Source organism: Coregonus clupeaformis, unplaced genomic scaffold (genome assembly GCF_020615455.1).
Source record: "Coregonus clupeaformis isolate EN_2021a unplaced genomic scaffold, ASM2061545v1 scaf0486, whole genome shotgun sequence".
Taxonomy (NCBI): Eukaryota; Metazoa; Chordata; class Actinopteri; order Salmoniformes; family Salmonidae; genus Coregonus; species Coregonus clupeaformis.
The window spans coordinates 4,218-24,755 of record NW_025533941.1 but is presented as its reverse complement, the minus strand read 5'-3'; the positions used below and the strand labels follow the sequence as shown (position 1 = coordinate 24,755).

General features: G+C 46.0%; 1 protein-coding gene across 2 annotated transcripts in view; it reads right to left on the bottom strand.

The window, feature by feature from the left end:
* LOC121542582 (acidic amino acid decarboxylase GADL1-like) overlaps window positions 1-19,995 on the bottom strand; it is a 36,232-nt gene extending 16,237 nt beyond the window's left edge. The window contains exons 1-5 of one of the 2 annotated variants that reach the window (XM_041852005.2): window positions 19,715-19,995; window positions 10,547-10,731; window positions 8,872-8,998; window positions 724-814; window positions 221-330 (exon numbers count right to left, since the gene is read on the bottom strand). In XM_041852005.2, coding sequence (XP_041707939.1) covers window positions 221-330; window positions 724-814; window positions 8,872-8,998; window positions 10,547-10,731; window positions 19,715-19,745 — 544 coding nt within the window. In that variant the 5' untranslated portion in view covers window positions 19,746-19,995. Of the gene's footprint in view, window positions 1-220; window positions 331-723; window positions 815-8,871; window positions 8,999-10,546; window positions 10,732-19,353; window positions 19,418-19,714 lie in introns of those variants that run through there. The other variant, XM_041852004.1, reaches the window with a different exon arrangement.
* Between the last annotated feature and the right edge of the window lie 543 nt (window positions 19,996-20,538).

The window sequence follows — 20,538 nt, the reverse complement described above, 5'->3', positions numbered from 1 at the left end:
TCTCTCAATCACAGTAAGAAGAAGAAGAAGAAGAAGAAGAAGAAGAAGAAGAAGAAGAAGAAGAAGAAGAAGAAGAAGAAGAAGAAGAAGAAGAAGAAGAAGAAGAAGAAGAAGAAGAAGAAGAAGAAGAAGAAGAAGCAGAAGAAGAAGAAGAAGAAGAAGAAGAAGAAGAAGAAGAAGAAGAAGAAGAAGAAGATGTCCGTCTGTGTGGTTTCCATACCTGGGCTGAAGATGCCGTCCCCTCCCTCCTGCCATCCAATGATCTCAATCATCTTCTTCAGTACCGCCTCCTCTGTCAGCAGGAACACTGGAGCCACCTCGTATGTGTACCTGCCGAGCCAAACAACACGTCCAGTCAATGACTCACCTGGACTCACCTGAGCTAGACAAATGACTATCCAATCAATCATCAAGAACTAGCTGCGGACAGTTCTGAAATTAATAGCGGAATAGTTGTCATTGATATCTTTTCAGTAATCATCTCAAGAGATCTCCCTTTGTCAGGCACAGTTACACAGTGAGTATGAGTACATGTTGACAGACACTCAGATCATATGAGATGGTAGGATGGTAGGATGGTAGGATGGTAGGATGGTAGGATGGAATGGTAGGATGGTAGGATGGTAGGATGGTAGGATGGAATGGTAGGATGGTAGGATGGTAGGATGGTAGGATGGAATGGTAGGATGGTAGGATGGTAGGATGGTAGGATGGAATACTCACAGACTGGGGTTGATGGCTTCCGTGATGAATCGGCCCACTAGTGAATAAGGGTCCATGCCTGCATAGAGCTGGTTGAAGAAGTGAGGATGACCTGCACATACAAACACACATGGTTTGATACAATCAGAAGTAGAGTTGCAAAATTCTGGTAACTTTCCCAAAATTTCCAGTTTTCCAAAATTCAGTTTTTTTCCCATGTTAATATAACCGTGTGTTAGTGTGGGTTTTCACTGAATTTATGTAAATCATGAAGCTCATCTGCATTTCTGCAGTGCAGAATGATTCTCAGCAACAAAAGAGTGATCAAATTAAGATCATACATCTGTAAAGGCTTTAGCTCGACAGGCTAGCAAAGTCTTGTGGATTCACAGCAGAACCTGGGATTCAAACTCCTATCGGTCACATATGTAAACAGAGATGCTTAACGTGCACTATGCTGCATCCACTGGCACCAAGCAACATTTCTCAGTCTATTCCCGACCGACTGCTATTCCTGACACATAAATTGATACGTGAGATGCGGAGTGTGCCAGCTAGGCCTGTTTACTGTGCCACTGTTTCTATATAAAGTACATCATATCGTATTTGGGGTCAGGCTGGACCAGGCAAGGTGGGGGTCACTTGGTGCAGGACACAGCAGCTCAGATGTCAGGGGCTGGGAGGTTTAAGGGGCTGGGAGGGTTATTAAGGATGGGCTACTGTCGCTAGCTTGATGGTTTACAACCTAGCTTGGATAGGACGGCGCTGGGGGAAGGGTGGGAGCTGCTGTCGCTAGCTTGATGGTTTACAACCTAGCTTGGATAGGACAGCGCTGGGGGGAGGGTGGGAACTGCTGTCGCTAGCTTGATGGTTTACAACCTAGCTTGGATAGGACAGCGCTGGGGGGAGGGTGGGAACTGCTCTCGCTAGCTTGATGGTTTACAACCTAGCTTGGATAGGACGGCGCTGGGGGAAGGGTGGGAGCTGCTGTCGCTAGCTTGATGGTTTACAACCTAGCTTGGATAGGACAGCGCTGGGGGGAGGGTGGGAACTGCTGTCGCTAGCTTGATGGTTTACAACCTAGCTTGGATAGGACAGCGCTGGGGGAAGGGTGGGAGCTGCTGTCGCTAGCTTGATGGTTTACAACAGGGGTGTCAAACGTCCGGCCCGCGGGCCGGATCAGGCCCGCAAACGGGTTTAATCCGGCCCGCGAGATGATAAAAAAAATAATTAATAATAATAATTTTAAAAATGTTGTAAAGTATAAAAATGCGCTGCAATTTTTCAATAAAATAAACTGCTGTTCCAATTGCGTCCACGGGATGGCGCAATAGCAATTGTGTTAAGCAAGCAAACTGTTTATACCGGGGCAGAGCAAGTAGGTCAAGCACGTGCAGCCAATGAGCTACTTTGTTTTGCCCGCGATATTTATTACGGCTTCTACTTTTAACATTATGTGCTTTGGCACCCTCATTGCCCCAATATGTCTCTGTCAAAAAAGAGAAAAGTGGACGCAGAGTGCAGAGTGTTCCAAGAAAAATGGTCATCCTATTTATTCACGGAATTGAATGGGAAAGCTGTATGTTTGGTGTGTTCAGAGCATGTTGCAGTGCTGAAAGAATATAACCTTCGTCGCCACTATGTGAGTCTTCATGCCGACAAATATGACAACTTTGATGAGAGAAGGTGAATGAACTGTTGGCGGGTCTGAAGAAACAGCAGTCTGTGTTTACTCACAGCCGAGACATCAGTGACGCTGCAGTGAAAGCTAGCTACCTCATTGCTAATGAAATCGCAGTGGCTTCAAAACCATTTAGTGAGGGGTGAATTTGTAAAAACATGCATGATGAAGGCAGCGGAGATTGTGTGCCCTGAAAAGCGGCAGGCTTTTGCAAATATCAGCCTGACAAGAAACACAGTTGCAGACAGGATTTCCGATCTTTCAGTGGATTTGGACAGCCAGTTGAAGCAAAAAGTAAAGTCATTTATTGCGTTTTCGGTTGCAATTGATGAAAGCACGGACATTACAGATGTTGCACAACTGGCCATTTTCATCCGCGGAGTTGATGACACATTGACCGTCACCGAGGAGTTCGTGGAGTTGGTGCCGATGACAGATACAACGACAGCAGCTGATATTTTTACCGCACTCGTCGGGTGCGCTGGACAGGGTCGGAGTGGACTGGTCCCGCGCTGTCAGCCTGGCTACAGATGGTGCGCCCTCAATGATCGGGAAAAAAAGCAGGCGTTGTGACAAAGTTCAGAGAGAAAGTGCAATCTGCAAATGGAGGACGTGATTTTTAGACTTTTCACTGTATTTTGCACCAGGAGGCTTTGTGTTGCAAGTCATTAAAGATGGATAACGTCATGAAGGTGGTTATCCAAACTGTTAATTTCATCCGATCCAGAAGCCTGAATCACCGTCAGTTTGACAGCCTTCTCAGAGAGAAAGACCACATCTATGGCCTGCCATACCACACTGAGGTAAGATGGTTAAGCCGAGGTGCTGTGCTGAGGCGTTTCTTTGATTTACGAGAAGAAATTGAACAGTTCATGGAAGAAAAGGGCAAACCAGTGTTAGAATTTCATTCCGCAGAATGGATGCAGGACCTTGCATTTATGGTGGATGTTACAGAGCACCTGAATAACTTGAACAAACAGCTGCAAGGGCGCAACAAAGTTGTCACGCAGTATTATGACAGCATACGTTCTTTCAAGTTGAAGCTGTCATTGTGGGAGACGCAACTTGCCGGTGGTGATGCAGCTCACTTCCCCTGTCTGAAAAATGTGTGCGCGACCCAACATGTGGCAGACATGAAGCGGTTCAAAGATAAAATAACGGGACTGTTACGGGAGTTTGAGCAACGCTTTCAGATTTATGTTTATATGTTTTTATGTTGATGTGCTATTGTTTTTAATTGATTTTATTTTATTTGTATATTTAACCTATTCTTGACTCTGTGGTTCTTGCACTTGTTTGGGGAACAGGATTTCATTATTTTTATCTACATTTCTGCCTGAGAAATGACACCCTGATATAGTTCTGTGATCTGTGATATACTTCTGTGAATCACTGAGGCATTGTGTGTTTGTGTGTTCTTTGTCCTCAGAACTTTCAAATAACTTGAGGTGTTTTATGATTAATAGTGATGTTGTGCTTTTGGACACTGTCCTCAGGCTCCAGCTTTATGTTTATATGTTTTTATGTTGATGTGCTATTGTTTTTAATTGATTTTATTTTATTTGTATATTTAATCTATTCTTGACTCTGTGGTTCTTGCACTTGTTTGGGGAACAGGATTTCATTATTTTTATCTACATTTCTGCCTGAGAAATGACACCCTGATATAGTTCTGTGATCTGTGAAACAGTTCTGTTAATCACTGAGGCATTGTGTGTTTGTGTGTTCTTTGTCCTCAGAACTTTCAAATAAACTTGAGGTGTTTTATGATTAATAGTGATGTTGTGCTTTTGGACACTGTCCTCAGGCTCCAGCTTTATGTTTATATGTTTTTATGTTGATGTGCTATTGTTTTTAATTGATTTTATTTTATTTGTATATTTAACCTATTCTTGACTCTGTGGTTCTTGCACTTGTTTGGGGAACAGGATTTCATTATTTTTATCTACATTTCTGCCTGAGAAATGACACCCTGATATAGTTCTGTGATCTGTGAAACAGTTCTGTTAATCACTGAGGCATTGTGTGTTTGTGTGTTCTTTGTCCTCAGAACTTTCAAATAACTTGAGGTGTTTTATGATTAATAGTGATGTTGTGCTTTTGGACACTGTCCTCAGGCTCCAGCTTTATGTTTTTATGTTGATGTGCTATTGTTTTTAATTGATTTTATTTTATTTGTATATTTAACCTATTCTTGACTCTGTGGTTCTTGCACTTGTTTGGGGAACAGGATTTCATTATTTTTATCTACATTTCTGCCTGAGAAATGACACCCTGATATAGTTCTGTGATCTGTGAAACAGTTCTGTTAATCACTGAGGCATTGTGTGTTTGTGTGTTCTTTTTCTTTAGAATTTTCAAATAAACTTGATGTGTTTTATGATTAATAGTGAAGTTGTGCTTGTACTATTTTGGACACACTGTCCTCAGGCTCCAGCTTTATGTTGTATGTTGATCGTATTTAAAAAAAGAAAACAATCTGAAGTTGTTGTTTTTAAGTTATATATACCATGATTTTTCCGGTCCGGCCCACTTGGGAATAGATTTTCCTCCATGTGGCCCCTGAGCTAAAATGAGTTTGACACCCCTGGTTTACAACCTAGCTTGGATAGGACAGCGCTGGGGGAAGGGTGGGACCTACTGTCGCTAGCTTGATGGTTTACAACCTAGCTTGGATAGGACAGCGCTGGGGGAAGGGTGGGAGCTACTGTCGCTAGCTTGATGGTTTACAACCTAGCTTGGATAGGATATCGGTTACTTTATATCGGTAACTTTAACCCTACCCTAATGGTAGCTAACATTAACCCTAACCTAATGGTAGCTAACTTTAACCCTACCCTAATGGTAGCTAACTTTAACCCTACCCTAATGGTAGCTAACATTAACCCTACCCTAATAGCTAACTTTAACCCTACCCTAATGGTAGCTAACTTTAACCCTACCCTAATGGTAGCTAACTTTAACCCTACCCTAATGGTAGCTAACTTTAACCCTACCCTAATGGTAGCTAACTTTAACCCTACCCTAATGGTAGCTAACTTTAACCCTACCCTAATGGTAGCTAACTTTAATCCTACCCTAATGGTAGCTAACATTAACCCTACCCTAATGGTAGCTAACTTTAACCCTACCCTAATGGTAGCTAACATTAACCCTACCCTGGTCGGAAGATTCCCAGGATCAGGAGAGAATAAGCAAGAAATCCAGATACTCCCAACCAGGATTTCTGGAAAAGCTGGGAATGTTGGGAAAGTTACTGGAATTTTGCAACCCTAATCAGAACCTACAGATTGTATTGTCGCAGCAAAATATGCCTGCAGCAACAGGATTTGATCGGTGGTTAGGCTTTTAGCTAGCCAAAGTTAGGCTACATAAAAAGTGGAATAATGTTAATATAACCGTGTGTTAGTGTGGGTTTTCACTGAATTTATGTAAATCATGAAGCTCATCTGCATTTCTGCAGTGCAGAATGATTCTCAGCAACAAAAGAGTGATCAAATTAAGATCATACATCTGTAAAGGCTTTAGCTCGACAGGCTAGCAAAGTCTTGTGGATTCACAGCAGAACCTGGGATTCAAACTCCTATCGGTCACATATGTAAACAGAGATGCTTAACGTGCACTATGCTGCATCCACTGGCACCAAGCAACATCTCTCAGTCTATTCCCGACCGACTGCTATTCCTGACACATAAATTGATACGTGAGATGCGGAGTGTGCCAGCTAGCCCTGTTTACTGTGCCGCTGTTTCTATTTAAAGTACATCATATCGTATTTGGGGTCAGGCTGGACGAGGCAAGGTGGGGGTCACTTGGTGCAGGACACAGCAGCTCAGATGTCAGGGGCTGGGAGGTTTAAGGGGCTGGGAGGGTTATTAAGGATGGGCTACAGTCGCTAGCTTGATGGTTTACAACCTAGCTTGGATAGGACAGCGCTGGGGGAAGGGTGGGAGCTGCTGTCGCTAGCTTGATGGTTTACAACCTAGCTTGGATAGGACAGCGCTGGGGGAAGGGTGGGAGCTGCTGTCGCTAGCTTGATGGTTTACAACCTAGCTTGGATAGGATATCAGTTAGTGTAGCTAGCGTGAGTACAGTTGGTAGAGCATGGTGCTTTCCAACGGCAGGATTGTGGGTTCGATTCCCAGGGCCACCCATATGTAAAATGTATGCACGCATGACTGTAAGGGTCATTTAGTACAGTAACCCTACCCTAATGGTAGCTAACATTAACCCTACCCTAATGGTAGCTAACATTAACCCTACCCTAATGGTAGCTAACTTTAACCCTACCCTAATGGTAGCTAACTTTAACCCTACCCTAATGGTAGCTAACTTTAACCCTACCCTAATGGTAGCTAACTTTAACCCTACCCTAATGGTAGCTAACATTAACCCTACCCTAATGGTAGCTAACTTTAACCCTACCCTAATGGTAGCTAATATTAACCCTACCCTAATGGTAGCTAACATTAACCCTACCCTAATGGTAGCTAACTTTAACCCTACCCTAATGGTAGCTAATATTAACCCTACCCTAATGGTAGCTAATATTAACCCTACCCTAATGGTAGCTAACTTTAACCCTACCCTAATGGTAGCTAACTTTAACCCTACCCTAATGGTAGCTAACATTAACCCTACCCTATGGTAGCTAACTTTAACCCTACCCTAATGGTAGCTAATTTTAACCCTACCCTAATGATAGCTAACTTTAACCATACCCTAATGGTAGCTAACATTAACCCTACCCTAATGGTAGCTAACATTAACCCTACCCTAATGGTAGCTAACTTTAACCCTACCCTAATGGTAGCTAACATTAACCCTACCCTAATGGTAGCTAACATTAACCCTACCCTAATGGTAGCTAACTTTAACCCTACCCTAATGGTAGCTAACATTAACCCTACCCTAATGGTAGCTAACTTTAACCCTACCCTAATGGTAGCTAACTTTAACCCTACCCTAATGGTAGCTAACATTAACCCTACCCTAATGGTAGCTAACTTTAACCCTACCCTAATGGTAGCTAACTTTAACCCTACCCTAATGGTAGCTAATTTTAACCCTACCCTAATGATAGCTAACTTTAACCATACCCTAATGGTAGCTAACATTAACCCTACCCTAATGGTAGCTAACTTTAACCCTACCCTAATGGTAGCTAACTTTAACCCTACCCTAATGGTAGCTAACTTTAACCCTACCCTAATGGTAGCTAACATTAACCCTACCCTAATGGTAGCTAACTTTAACCCTACCCTAATGGTAGCTAACTTTAACCCTACCCTAATGGTAGCTAACTTTAACCCTACCCTAATGGTAGCTAACTTTAACCCTACCCTAATGGTAGCTAACTTTAACCCTACCCTAATGGTAGCTAATTTTAACCCTACCCTAATGATAGCTAACTTTAACCATACCCTAATGGTAGCTAACATTAACCCTACCCTAATGGTAGCTAACATTAACCCTACCCTAATGGTAGCTAACTTTAACCCTACCCTAATGGTAGCTAACTTTAACCCTACCCTAATGGTAGCTAATTTTAACCCTACCCTAATGATAGCTAACTTTAACCATACCCTAATGGTAGCTAACATTAACCCTACCCTAATGGTAGCTAACATTAACCCTACCCTAATGGTAGCTAACTTTAACCCTACCCTAATGGTAGCTAACATTAACCCTACCCTAATGGTAGCTAACATTAACCCTACCCTAATGGTAGCTAACTTTAACCCTACCCTAATGGTAGCTAACATTAACCCTACCCTAATGGTAGCTAACATTAACCCTACCCTAATGGTAGCTAACTTTAACCCTACCCTAATGGTAGCTAACATTAACCCTACCCTAATGGTAGCTAACTTTAACCCTACCCTAATGGTAGCTAACTTTAACCCTACCCTAATGGTAGCTAACATTAACCCTACCCTAATGGTAGCTAACTGTAAACCCACCCTAATGGTAGCTAACTGTAACCCTACCCTAATGGTAGCTAACTTTCGGGTCTAGTTAGCCATGATATGGCTATAGCCTGTATTATCCAGTAGCTAGCGTGAGTGCAGTACAGTGAGGGTGGCTAACTAGGGTCTAGCTAGTTAATGATGTAATGGTAGCCGACTGGGGGGTTTGAGGGAGTCTGGGCTGGAGAGTTTGAAGGTTAGTTGGTTGACAGACCTGGTTGACAGGGGTTTTACATGTGTGGTTTGGCTGGGGGTTTTGAAGGTTAGGGATTGGCTGCATGGGGGTTAGGGTTGAGCTGTTTCCTACCAGTCTTGACACTGAGAGAGACTCTGGGCTGGAGAGTTAGAGGGTTAGAGTTTGGGATGAAGTTCAGTGGTAAATGTAAATGTAATGTAAATGTATATTTTAAAGAGTCCGAGTTTTGAAAGTCAGGGTTTGGATGGGGGGGGGGGTTTGAGTCAGGGTTTGGCTGAGGTCCGGGGGTTAGAGTTTAAGTCAGGGTTGAGCTGGGTCCTTACCGGTCTTGACACTGTATCGGATGGCATCCCGACAGCGCTGCAGTATCTGGGGGTGTGCCTCGCCTCCTTCCCTCAGCTCCAGATCTAATAGGTCCTTCAGCTGCTCCGGAGAGCGCCACTCGCACACCTGTTATATGGGAGAGAAGGAAATAGACTTCGGGTGTTTCTCAAAATGCATACCACCGTGCTCCGAGCATGCAAATTAGAGCGCGGGAGGGTCGGAGCATGAGTCCAAATCAAAGTTTGTCAAACGGAGCACGGAAGGCACTTCCCGAATGCGTACTCCGTTTGTACATATTTAGAAGCATGCATTGATGCAAGCTTCAACGGAAAGTATCCACAGAAATATGACGCAACCACGTTAAAAATTACGCAACATTTCTGAGCTGAAGCGAGAGAAAATACACTCCCGACTTTGGAATGAAATGTTGACTATTCACATGTCACGTGTTGCCTGACTACAATATTTTATCTTGATACGTTAATGAATACATGCTGTATTAATTTTTGGCATGTTTACCTACCTACAATACCCACTGTAGTGTTGGAGATCGCAAGCCCATAGTAAGTCAATAGGGCTAACAGGCTAGCTAGTTACCTTATCCTTGACGTCAGACAAACTACCTTGGCCTATTCACCATCCGTAAAGAACATATATACAGTATATAAATCAAATCAAAACGGTATTTGTCACATGCGCAGAATACAACAGGTGTAGACCTCACCGTGAAATGCTTACTTACAAGCCCTTTCTCCAACAATGGAGTTTTAAGAAAAATAAGAGTTAAGAAAATATTTACTAAATAAAACTAAAGTAAAAAATAAAGAAGCAACAATAAAGTATCAATATCAAATCAAATCAAATCAAATCAAATTTTATTGGTCACATGCGCCGAATACAACAGGTGCAGACATTACAGTGAAATGCTTACTTACAGCCCTTAACCAACAGTGCATTTATTTTAAACAAAAAAAGTAAGAATAAAACAACAACAAAAAAGTGTTGAGAAAAAAAAGAGCAGAAGTAAAATAAAGTGACAGTAGGGAGGCTATATATACAGTAAAATAAAGTGACAGTAGGGAGGCTATATATACAGGGGGTACCGTTGCATAGTCAATGTGCGGGGGCACCCGGCTAGTTGAGGTAGTTGAGGTAATATGTACATGTGGGTAGAGTTAAAGTGACTATGCATAAATACTTAACAGAGTAGCAGCAGCGTAAAAAGGATGGGGTGGGGGGGCAGTGCAAATATTCCGGGTAGCCATGATTAGCTGTTCAGGAGTCTTATGGCTTGGGGGTAGAAGCTGTTGAGAAGTCTTTTGGACCTAGACTTGGCACTCCGGTTATATAGGGAGGTTATATACAGGGGTACCGGTACCGAGCCAATGTGCGGGGTACAGGTTAGTCCAGGTAAATGAGGTAATATGTACATGTAGGTAGGGGTAAAGTGACTACGCATTGATAATAAACAGCAAGTAGCAGCGACGTCAATGCAAATAGTCTGGGTAGCAATTTACCTGACAAACTCTTATACAGGTCCATTTCCTATAGTTTGAAAAATAAACTCCAGCATACAGATATTCTGCTATACTTCACAACAGATCTAATTTTCCTTTATGCATCCTGGGGCTGGAAGTGCGTGGTGTGCGAAAGAATTGGAAAAGAGATGTTTACCTTCTCCTTGACGTCAGTAGCCTTCCAGACGGCCTCCTCCATGATGATGGGCATGGCGTCTCTGAGGAAGCTCTCTGCTTCCCGGATGTCCAGCGTGGGGCCGTTCAGAGTCACCCCATCCACAAGCACTGGGGGCCGCTTCCCCTTGGGCTCCGCAGGGCTCGCTGGGGCCTTACTAGAGGTCTCTGGGGGTAGGAGAGAACAGACAGTAATGTCAATACCAGAGATCTCTGGGGGGTAGAAGAGAACAGACAGTAATGTCAATACCAGAGGTCTCTGGGGGTCCGATAGAGGGTCAGATAGAGTTTACAGCTCAGTTCATAAATGGTTCTGGTGGTCTCTCTTGCTGGGGCCTTACTAGGAGTCTCTGGTGGTTCAACAGTTCACGGTAGTGTCAATACATTGTCAACAGCTGGTGATAAAAAAGCACTTGATTGGACAACACACTTGAACAGGTACATACGGTAGAGTCATAGCCTGACTACAGCTGACTAGGGCTCTCTGGGTCAGAGAAAATGGCAGATAATACAGTTCTGCTGGTCTCTGGTGGTGTCAATACATTGTCAAGAACAGTTGACAGACAGTTTGTCAAGAGCTGTTTTTTAAAATGCACAGTAAGACGTTGAACACATTTGAACAGGTACATGAATAATTCCATGTTCTTTCACAACTGATAGCGAAAGTTCAGGTAGGCTAACGCCTCGATCACACCGATAACGTCGTTGCGTTTTGGAACGCAGCGTTTGTCTTGCAGCATTGCGTTGCAGAGGCAGTTGCGGTACGTTCTGTGTGGCGCATACGTTGGATTTATCGAACGTATGCATCAAAAATGTTACGTGTAGATGACTTGACAGAAATGGTAGCACAACGTGAATGTTCCAGATGATGCTGCGTACCATTTTGGTGTCAGTCAATACTTTGTCAAGAGTTCTTCTTGAATGCACTTCATTGCAGACTAAAGGGGCCTCTGGGTCAGAGAAAGTGATAGATATCAACAGGTTAGATGGCTGGTTCCAGATCTGGTCCTAAATTAGGCTGGTTCCAGATCTGGTCCCAAATTAACCTGGTTCCAGATCTGGTCCCATATTAGCCTGGTTCCAGATCTGGTCCCATATTAGCCTAGTTCCAGATCTGGTCCCATATTAGCCTGGTTCCAGATCTGGTCCCATATTAACCTGGTTCCAGATCTGGTCCCAATTTAGCTTGGTTCCAGATCTGGTCCCATATTAGCCTGGTTCCAGATCTGGTCCCATATTAGCCTGGTTCCAGATCTGGTCCCATATTAGCCTGGTTCCAGATCTACTCCCATATTAGCCTGGTTCCAGATCTGGTCCCAATTTAGCTTGGTTCCAGATCTGGTCCCATATTAACCTGGTTCCAGATCTGGTCCCATATTAACCTGGTTCCAGATCTGGACCCATATTAACCTGGTTCCAGATCTGGTCCCAAATTAGCTTGGTTCCAGATCTGGTCCCAAATTAGCTTGGTTCCAGATCTGGTCCCATATTAGCCTGGTTCCAGATCTGGTCCCATATTAGCCTGGTTCCAGATCTGGTCCCATATTAGCCTGGTTCCAGATCTACTCCCATATTAGCCTGGTTCCAGATCTGGTCCCATATTAGCCTGGTTCCAGATCTGGTCCCATATTAGCCTGGTTCCAGATCTGGTCCCATATTAGCCTGGTTCCAGATCTGGTCCCATATTAGACTGGTTCCAGATCTACTCCCATATTAGACTGGTTCCAGATCTACTCCCATATTAGACTGGTTCCAGATCTGGTCCCATATTAGACTGGTTCCAGATCTGGTCCCATATTAGCTTGGTTCCAGATCTGGTCCCATATTAGCCTGGTTCCAGATCTAATCCCATATTAGCCTGGTTCCAGATCTGGTCCCATATTAGCCTGGTTCCAGATCTGGTCCCATATTAGCCTGGTTCCAGATCTGGTCCCATATTAGACTGGTTCCAGATCTGGTCCCATATTAGCCAGGTTCCAGATCTGGTCCCATATTAGACTGGTTCCAGATCTGGTCCCATATTAGACTGGTTCCAGATCTGGTCCCATATTAGCTTGGTTCCAGATCTACTCCCATATTAACCTGGTTCCAGATCTGGTCCCATATTAGCCTGGTTGAAGATCCAGATAACTTTTGTGACGTCTTGCCAACACCTATGGTTGTTGTCATGCCAATCGAGACAGGGAAATAGGAGTACACACAGGTTTAGGACTAAACAAGTGTCCGTAATGTTTCCTGTAAACCTCTCTTCCTCATAGAAGATAGTACTTTTCCCTCTCAGTTGAGTCTCTGATCATACATGACGATGTGCTTACATCACACTTCTTATATAGCCAAGATGTCATCAGTGTCAGACTCGTATCATAGTAATAATAATAATAATAATAATAATAATAATAATAATATGCCATTTAGCAGACACTTTTAGTCAGACTGCCACCTCTAATTGTAACGATCCCGGCAGTCTGAGTCGGGTCCTGTCTGGTGACTAGTGTTTCTGTTCGTGAGCTCCAGTTTCCCGAGGGTTCGGGAACGCTCCGGGGAGCGCTCTTGATTTCCGCACCTGCATCCCATCAGCAATCTGCACACCTGGTCCTGATCATCACCCTTCTTAGGCTCTGGCCAACATCCAGTTCCCTGCCGGATCGTTAGCCATGAACAGTAGGTTTATCAGAGTATCAGTCCTAGAGCTTCTAGCGTTAGTTTTGTTGTTTTGTACCTTGTTGGTTTATTGTTGACTTACCTCCGTTTTTGTTCCATCTACAGTCACTCGTCCGGAACCCTCACCCTACCTCTGCCTGATGGTCGGCTTGCCGAGCCATCATTGGACCAACAACTGCACCCTCAACAACTCATCCACGCCGCCCGCTCTGCTCCCTGGATTATTCTGCACCTTTTTGAATCTGTAATAAACCCTCACCTTCGTTCAACTCTCCTTGTCCTGGTCTGCTTCTGGGTTCTGTCTGAGGGAACCGTGACAGAACGATCCGCCAGTAATGAACCCAGCGGACCTGGACTCTGTTCGCCATGCCATTACCATCAGGAGAAGATGTTGGGCCATCATAGCACGGTACTACAGGAGATCGCGTTGTCAGTTCGAACCTTTCTACCGGTCTGACGGAGGTCCAGAACCAACGCCAAGTTTCCGGTGGAGGATCCACTACCGTTTCACCCATCTCGCCTGCCGCTTCTGGAGCTGTGTCCTTCCGTGAGCCCGAGGTTCCGACGCCGGATAGATATGAGGGGGAGCTGGGAAGATGCCGTCCCTTCCTTATGCAGTGTGGATTAGTGTTCGATCTACAGCCCTACTCTTATGCCACAGACAAGGCTAGGGATAGCCTTTGTGATTGCGTTGCTGCGTGGTCGAGCGCTGGAGTGGGCTTCAGCCGTTTGGGAACGACAAGACCCCTGCATGGCTTCATACCAGGGGTTCACGGCCGAGATGAGAAGCTCTTCGACCATTCCGTCCGAGGGAGGGACGCAGCTAGGCGCTCTGTTTTCGCTTCACCAAGGAACTCGCAGCGTGGGCCGACTTCGTGATCGAGTTCAAGACGTTGGCGGTGGAGAGTGGGTGGAACGAGGAGTCTCTGCAAGCGGCCTTTTACCAGGGTCTGTCGGAGCAGCTCAAGGATGAGTTGATCTCCCTATCCGGAGCCTAGTGACCTGGACAGCTTGGTAGCCTTGTCTATTCGGGTGGATAATCGAGTCCGAGAGCGAAGGAGGGAGAAGCAATGGGGTCCGTCCCAATCGATCAGCTTCTCAGTTCCCAGTCGGGTCGGGTGGTGGACCAGAACACGTCGATCATTCTCCACCACAATGGATTAGTGGAGAGGTCCTCTCTCCCGATTCTGAACCCATGCAAGTGGGGGCGGCACGGGTTAACCAAGGAGGAGCGTCAACATAGACGTAAGACCAACTGCTGCCTCTACTGTGGTAGCTCGGGACATTACATCTCCACTTGTTCCCGGCGGTCGTCAAACTGCCCGGCTCGCTAAAGTTGGGAGGACTTTTAGCGAGCCAGTTTCAACCTCTCAGTACCTCTGTCAGACCCCGTTTCCCGGCTACCCTTGTGAACAGGAATCAGAGCTTAGCGCTTAACGCTTTTATCGATTCAGGTGCCGGTGGAAGCTTTCTTGATGCCGAGTTGGTGGAACAGCTGGGGCTTTCCAAGGAGCAATTGCCGGAAGCCATTGAAGCGACCACTCTGAACGGCAGTAGTCTGGCACGTATCACGATGAGGACTGAACCGGTTAAGATGCGGTTGTCGGGGAATCATTCTGAGATGATTTCATTCTTCATTCTGCCGTCTTCCCATGTTCCTCTGGTCCTTGGATACCCCTGGCTGAAGGAACACAATCCCACGTTCGATTGGGTGACGGGCAAGGTAACGAGTTGGAGCCTTGATTGTCATGCTAACTGTCTCAAGACTGCCTGCCCCCATTCGGTTCCCAGTCAGGTGATTGAGGCTAAACCCCCAGATTTGTCCCTGGTTCCCGAGACATATCACGATTTGGGGGAAGTTTTCAGTAAGCAGAAGGCTCTGTCACTCCCTCCCCCACCGACCATATGATTGTGCCATCAACCTGGTTCCTGGAGCTGTCTACCCCAAGGGAAGGTTATACAGTATCTCCCGACCTGAACGTGAGGCGTTGGAGACCTACATCAAGGAGTCCCTAGCTGCTGGTCTCGTTCGTCCCTCGTCATCACCCTGGGGGCAGGATTCTTCTTTGTGGGTAAGAAGGATGGCTCTCTTCGACCGTGTATTGATTATCGGGGGTTGAATGACATCACGGTCAAGAACAAGTATCCCCTGCCATTGATGAGTTCTGCCTTCGACTCCTTACAGGGTGCTACGGTGTTCACCAAGCTAGACCTACGCAATGCGTATCACCTGGTCCGGATCAGAGAGGGGGACGAGTGGTTGGACGGGTTTCAATACACCGATGGGTCACTTCGAGTATCAGGTGATGCCGTTTGGACTGACCAATGCTCCAGCGGTATTCCAGAGTATGGTGAACGACGTCCTGAGAGATATGATCGGGTCTCTTTGTGTTTGTTTACCTGGATGACATTCTGATCTTCTCGAAGGAACCTTCCGACCACGTCCAGCATGTCCGGCAGGTTCTGCAGCGATTGTTGGAGAATCGCCTGTTCGTGAAGGCCGAGAAGTGCGAGTTTCACGCCACACGACATCCTTTCTCGGGTACATCATCTCCAGGGAGAGATTAGGATGGACCAGGAGAAGGTTAGAGCGGTTCTGGAATGGGCCCAGCCCGGTACGAGATTGCAGCTCCAGAGATTTTTGGGGTTTGCGAATTTCTACCGCAGATTCATCCGGGGATTACAGCCGTGTGGCCGCTCCATTAACTGCCTTGACTTCCAGTATCAGGACCTTCAAGTGGAATCCGGAGGCGGATCGAGCGTTTCTGGATTTGAAGAGGCGATTCACCAACGCACCGATTCTCTCTCAACCGGACACGGCCCGTCAGTTTGTCGTTGAAGTGGACGCCGCGTCTGATGTGGGAGTTGGCGCCATCCCTGTCGCAGCGATGCTCCACGGACAGTAAACTCCATCCCTGCGCCTACTACTCTCGTCGCCTTTCGCCTGCGGAGAGGAATTACGATGTGGGTAACCGGGAGCTTCTCGCGGTGAAACTTGCCTTGGAGGAGTGGCGCCACTGGTTGGAGGGGGCGGAGTAACCGTTTATTGTCTGGACTGACCACAAGAATCTTGCTTACGTGCAATCGGCTAAACGCCTCAACTCCCGGCCAGGCCAGGTGGCGTTGTTTTTCGGACGATTCAAGTTTTGCCTGACGTTCCGACCTGGATCTAAGAACGGCAAGGCGGACGCCTTGTCCCGGATGTTCTCCAAGACGGAGGAGAGTGGGTCCAAGACCGAGACAATTCTCCCCCGAACTGCGTCGTGGGAGCAGTTATGTGGAAGATTGAGGAGGAGGTGCTGGCGGCCCTTCGGACTCAGCCCGGTCCCGGTAACGGTCCACCCGGTCGGTTGTTTGTGCCTGAGTCGGTTCTGTCCTGCTGTCCTCAAATGGTCCCACGCCAGTAAGATGGCTTGTCACCCTGGCGTGGCTCGGACAATGGCGTTTCTTCGCAGACGTTTTTGGTGGCCTGCCATGGCCGAGGATACTCGGGTTTTGTTGCTGCCTGTCCAGTGTGCGCGCAGAATAAGAGTACCAATCGGCCCAGCTCTGGACTACTTCACCCCTTCCTATTCCCCGCGACCATGGTCGCATCCGGCCCTGACTTCGTCACTGGGTTGCCCGCTTCTGAGGGGAACACGGTCCGTTCTGACTATCGTGGACAGATTCAGCAAGTTCGCCCACTTTGTGCCAATTGCCAAGCTTCCCTCTGCCTCGGAGACGTCCGAGATCCTGGTTAGGGGAGGTTTTCAGGGTCCACGGTTTGCCCAGTGATATCGTTTCCGACCGTGGCCCTCAGTTTACCTCTGCTGTCTGGAAGTCCTTCTGTTTGGCCATTGGAGCTACAGTCAGTCTCACATCTGGTTTTCACCCCCAATCCAATGGTCAGGGCGGAGAGAGCCAACCAGAAGATGGAATCCACGCTACGCTGTCTGGTCTCTTCCAACCCCACCTCCTGGGTCTCTCAGTTGCCTTGGGTTGAGTATGCCCACAATACTCTCCCTACATCTGCCACTGGGATGTCTCCCTTCCAGTGCCTGTATGGCTACCAACCTCCCCTGTTCCCTTCTCAGGAGAAGGAGCTCTCAGTGCCTTCTGTTCAGGCCCATATTCGTCGTTGCCACCGGACCTGGCATCGGGCCAGAAAGGTACTCCTTAGAGGTTCGGACCGGTATCAGCTCCAGGCGACCGTCAAGCCGGATCCCCGCTCCCACCTATACCATCGGAGATAGGGTTTGGTTGGCCACACGGGATCTTCCGTTTACGGACTGAGTCTAGGAAGTTGTTACCGAAGTTCATTGGTCCGTTTGTGGTGGAGAAGGTGATCAATCCAGTGGCAGTTCGACTCAAACTACCGAGGACGCTCAGAGTCCATCCCACCTTTCATGTCTCCTGCCTCAAGCCTGTCTTCCTCAGTCCTCTGTTGCCTCCTCCGCCTCCTCCTCCTCCTCCTCGGATGATCGGAGGTCCTGCCACACGGTGCGTCGCATCATGGATTCCAGACGGCGGGGCCGGGGTTTCCAGTATCTCGTGGACTGGGAGGGGTATGGCCCTGAAGAGAGGAGTTGGATTCCGCGGCGACAGGTCCTAGATGCGGATCTCATCAGTGACTTCTACCGCCTCCATCCTGGCGCTCCGGGGAGTCCGCCCGGTGGCGTTTCGGGAGGGGGGTACTGTAACGATCCCGGCAGTCTGAGCCGGGTCCTGTCTGGTGACTAGTGTTTCTGTTCGTGAGCTCCAGTTTCCGAGGGTTCGGGAACGCTCCGGGGAGCGCTCTTGATTTCCGCACCTGCATCCCATCAGCAATCTGCACACCTGGTCCTGATCATCACCCTTCTTAGGCTCTGGCCTAACATCCAGTTCCTGCCGGATCGTTAGCCATGAACAGTAGGTTTATCAGAGTATCAGTCCTAGAGCTTCTAGCGTTAGTTTTGTTGTTTTGTACCTTGTTGGTTTATTGTTGACTTACCTCCGTTTTTGTTCCATCTACAGTCACTCGTCCGGAACCCTCACCCTACCTCTGCCTGATGGTCGGCGGCTGCCGAGCCATCATTGGACCAACAACTGCACCCTCAACAACTCATCCACGCCGCCCGCTCTGCTCCCTGGATTATTCTGCACCTTTTTGAATCTGTAATAAACCCTCACCTTCGTTCAACTCTCCTTGTCCTGGTCTGCTTCTGGGTTCTGTCTGAGGGAACCGTGACACTAATACAGCTGTAACACTACTGTAGTTGAGTCCCAAATGGCACCCTATTCTTGTGCACTACTTTTGAACATGGGACTCTGGTCATTAGTGCACTACATAGGGAATATGGTGCCATTTGGGAAACAACCTGTAACTCAAACCTTATTTCAGCTGTGACGCATTCTGTAAGCTTAACCTTATTTATTGGCGTCTCGGGTTGGCTAAGGGTGTTAAAGAATGTCAACCGCTCTTTCTTGACTGACCGCTGACTGGGGCTGCAATTCAAATGGACCTGGTCTAAAGTAGTGCACTATATGGTGAATAGGTTGCCATTCGGGCCACACTCAGACAATAATGACAGACAGGATAACTGTCATCTACCTGATACTAATTATAACCTACTTGCATGTAGGCAATTTTATTGGGGCATTTTCATCATGTAGAGGATTTCATCAATCCTAAACTTTAGTAGTCTATTATATCAGCCATTTTGTTAGCATTTACAGTTCAGAATAACGCAATGAATCCAAATAGGTGGCATGTTTTGTTTCAGCTGATATTTAGTCTATACGCAATAAAACATTCTAACATTGAAATTGATACAATCGTTCAACATATTGGCTGTTAGGTCAGAGACTACAGACGCTGTCCAGTGACCTGCATCATGGAACCATGCCTGCATGAGACAGCTAGTTACTGCGCTAGTGGCGCACCTTGCAGCTCCTGCGCACAGTTGGTTCCGACTATCTTGCTATGAGTTCTGTGACAGACCGGGTCTTTCTTTATCTGTCTTTCTTTCCCCAACATAGCAAGTTAGGCTACTGATATATATATATATATATATATATATATATATATATATATTTTTTTTTTAACGCATTTCAAACAATTAAGTGTAAATTGTATCTACTTATTTTGCAAAGGTCTATTCTATTCAATACCTCCGCAGAGAGACACCTTGCCCATCTTCCGGCTTTCCCCACTGCCCATCTTCCGGAGAACTGGGCGCTGAGCAACGCGTGAACAGGTAACACCTGACCCGACCAGATAGAGGGATCTGGGTGACATTATAGTACACTGACGTAAGTCCATTCTAAAGGCATTGTGACAACTTCTATTCTCCAGCAAAACACTGTCGAAATGTGCACATCTTTGATTTTGATTTTGAGAGAACAGTAAACATTTAAATTCAAGATATAACTAATGATAGTCAATATATATTTGCAATACCATTAAATGCTCATGCATTAGCCTAATGAACATGTAATAATGCAGGAATAAGTGAAATAGCAGTCCACATACCGTTCATATGTCTCTCATTCGTCGGCGCCATTGTTCATTTATGGTATAATGTTCTCTACCAGCTCCGTTCTTCCACCTAAAAATGTATAATGTTTGGAGATAAACCAGAATGTCTCCTTTATAGACCAAGATTTTCTTTACCATGGTGACGCCGCGCCCCGTGGGCTAGGTTAGGCCATCCATATTCCTGGAGGGTTGCCTGGACGTCATGGAAGAACACTGGCTGGTTACAGTAAAGAGTCTAGAAGAATCAAGTTGCCGTCTCACTGCGTCAGAGCGTTTACTTGTGTAGTTTTTAAAATGGAGAGTGGAGAAAGTGGAGAGCTATGATGACTGGGGAGTGAAGATACGTGCTTGCTTGTTTACATTCATGCCTATGTTTTACACGTTAGAATAGTTTAAACATGTATGCTATTTTATTAGGGCAATATATTTCCTATGGAATATTTCCTATATAGAATTTGAGAATTCTGTATTTTTCCAAAGGGCAAGAGATAAACGTGAAAGAGAAGTGACTCATCATCTTCCATATTGCAAGTGTTGGCATCTGTTGCTGGTTTGTATTTCTCCATGAGTAAGACATGTGACATCAACATTGTAGGTAACATTAAGTATTTTGTAGGTTCCCGTATCATTAGTCTTTTCCGTTTCTTTTTTTTTTTTTTTTTAAAGAAAGAAATTACAACATTACCGTGACTGGATAGTTAGCCATGATGTAATAAAAAAATAATAATATTATATGTAATTTGTAGAGCGCATTTCCCACGCTCAATGCGCATCTGTAGCCTACAATAAAGGTCAGTTGCATTTAACCCCTAACTAAG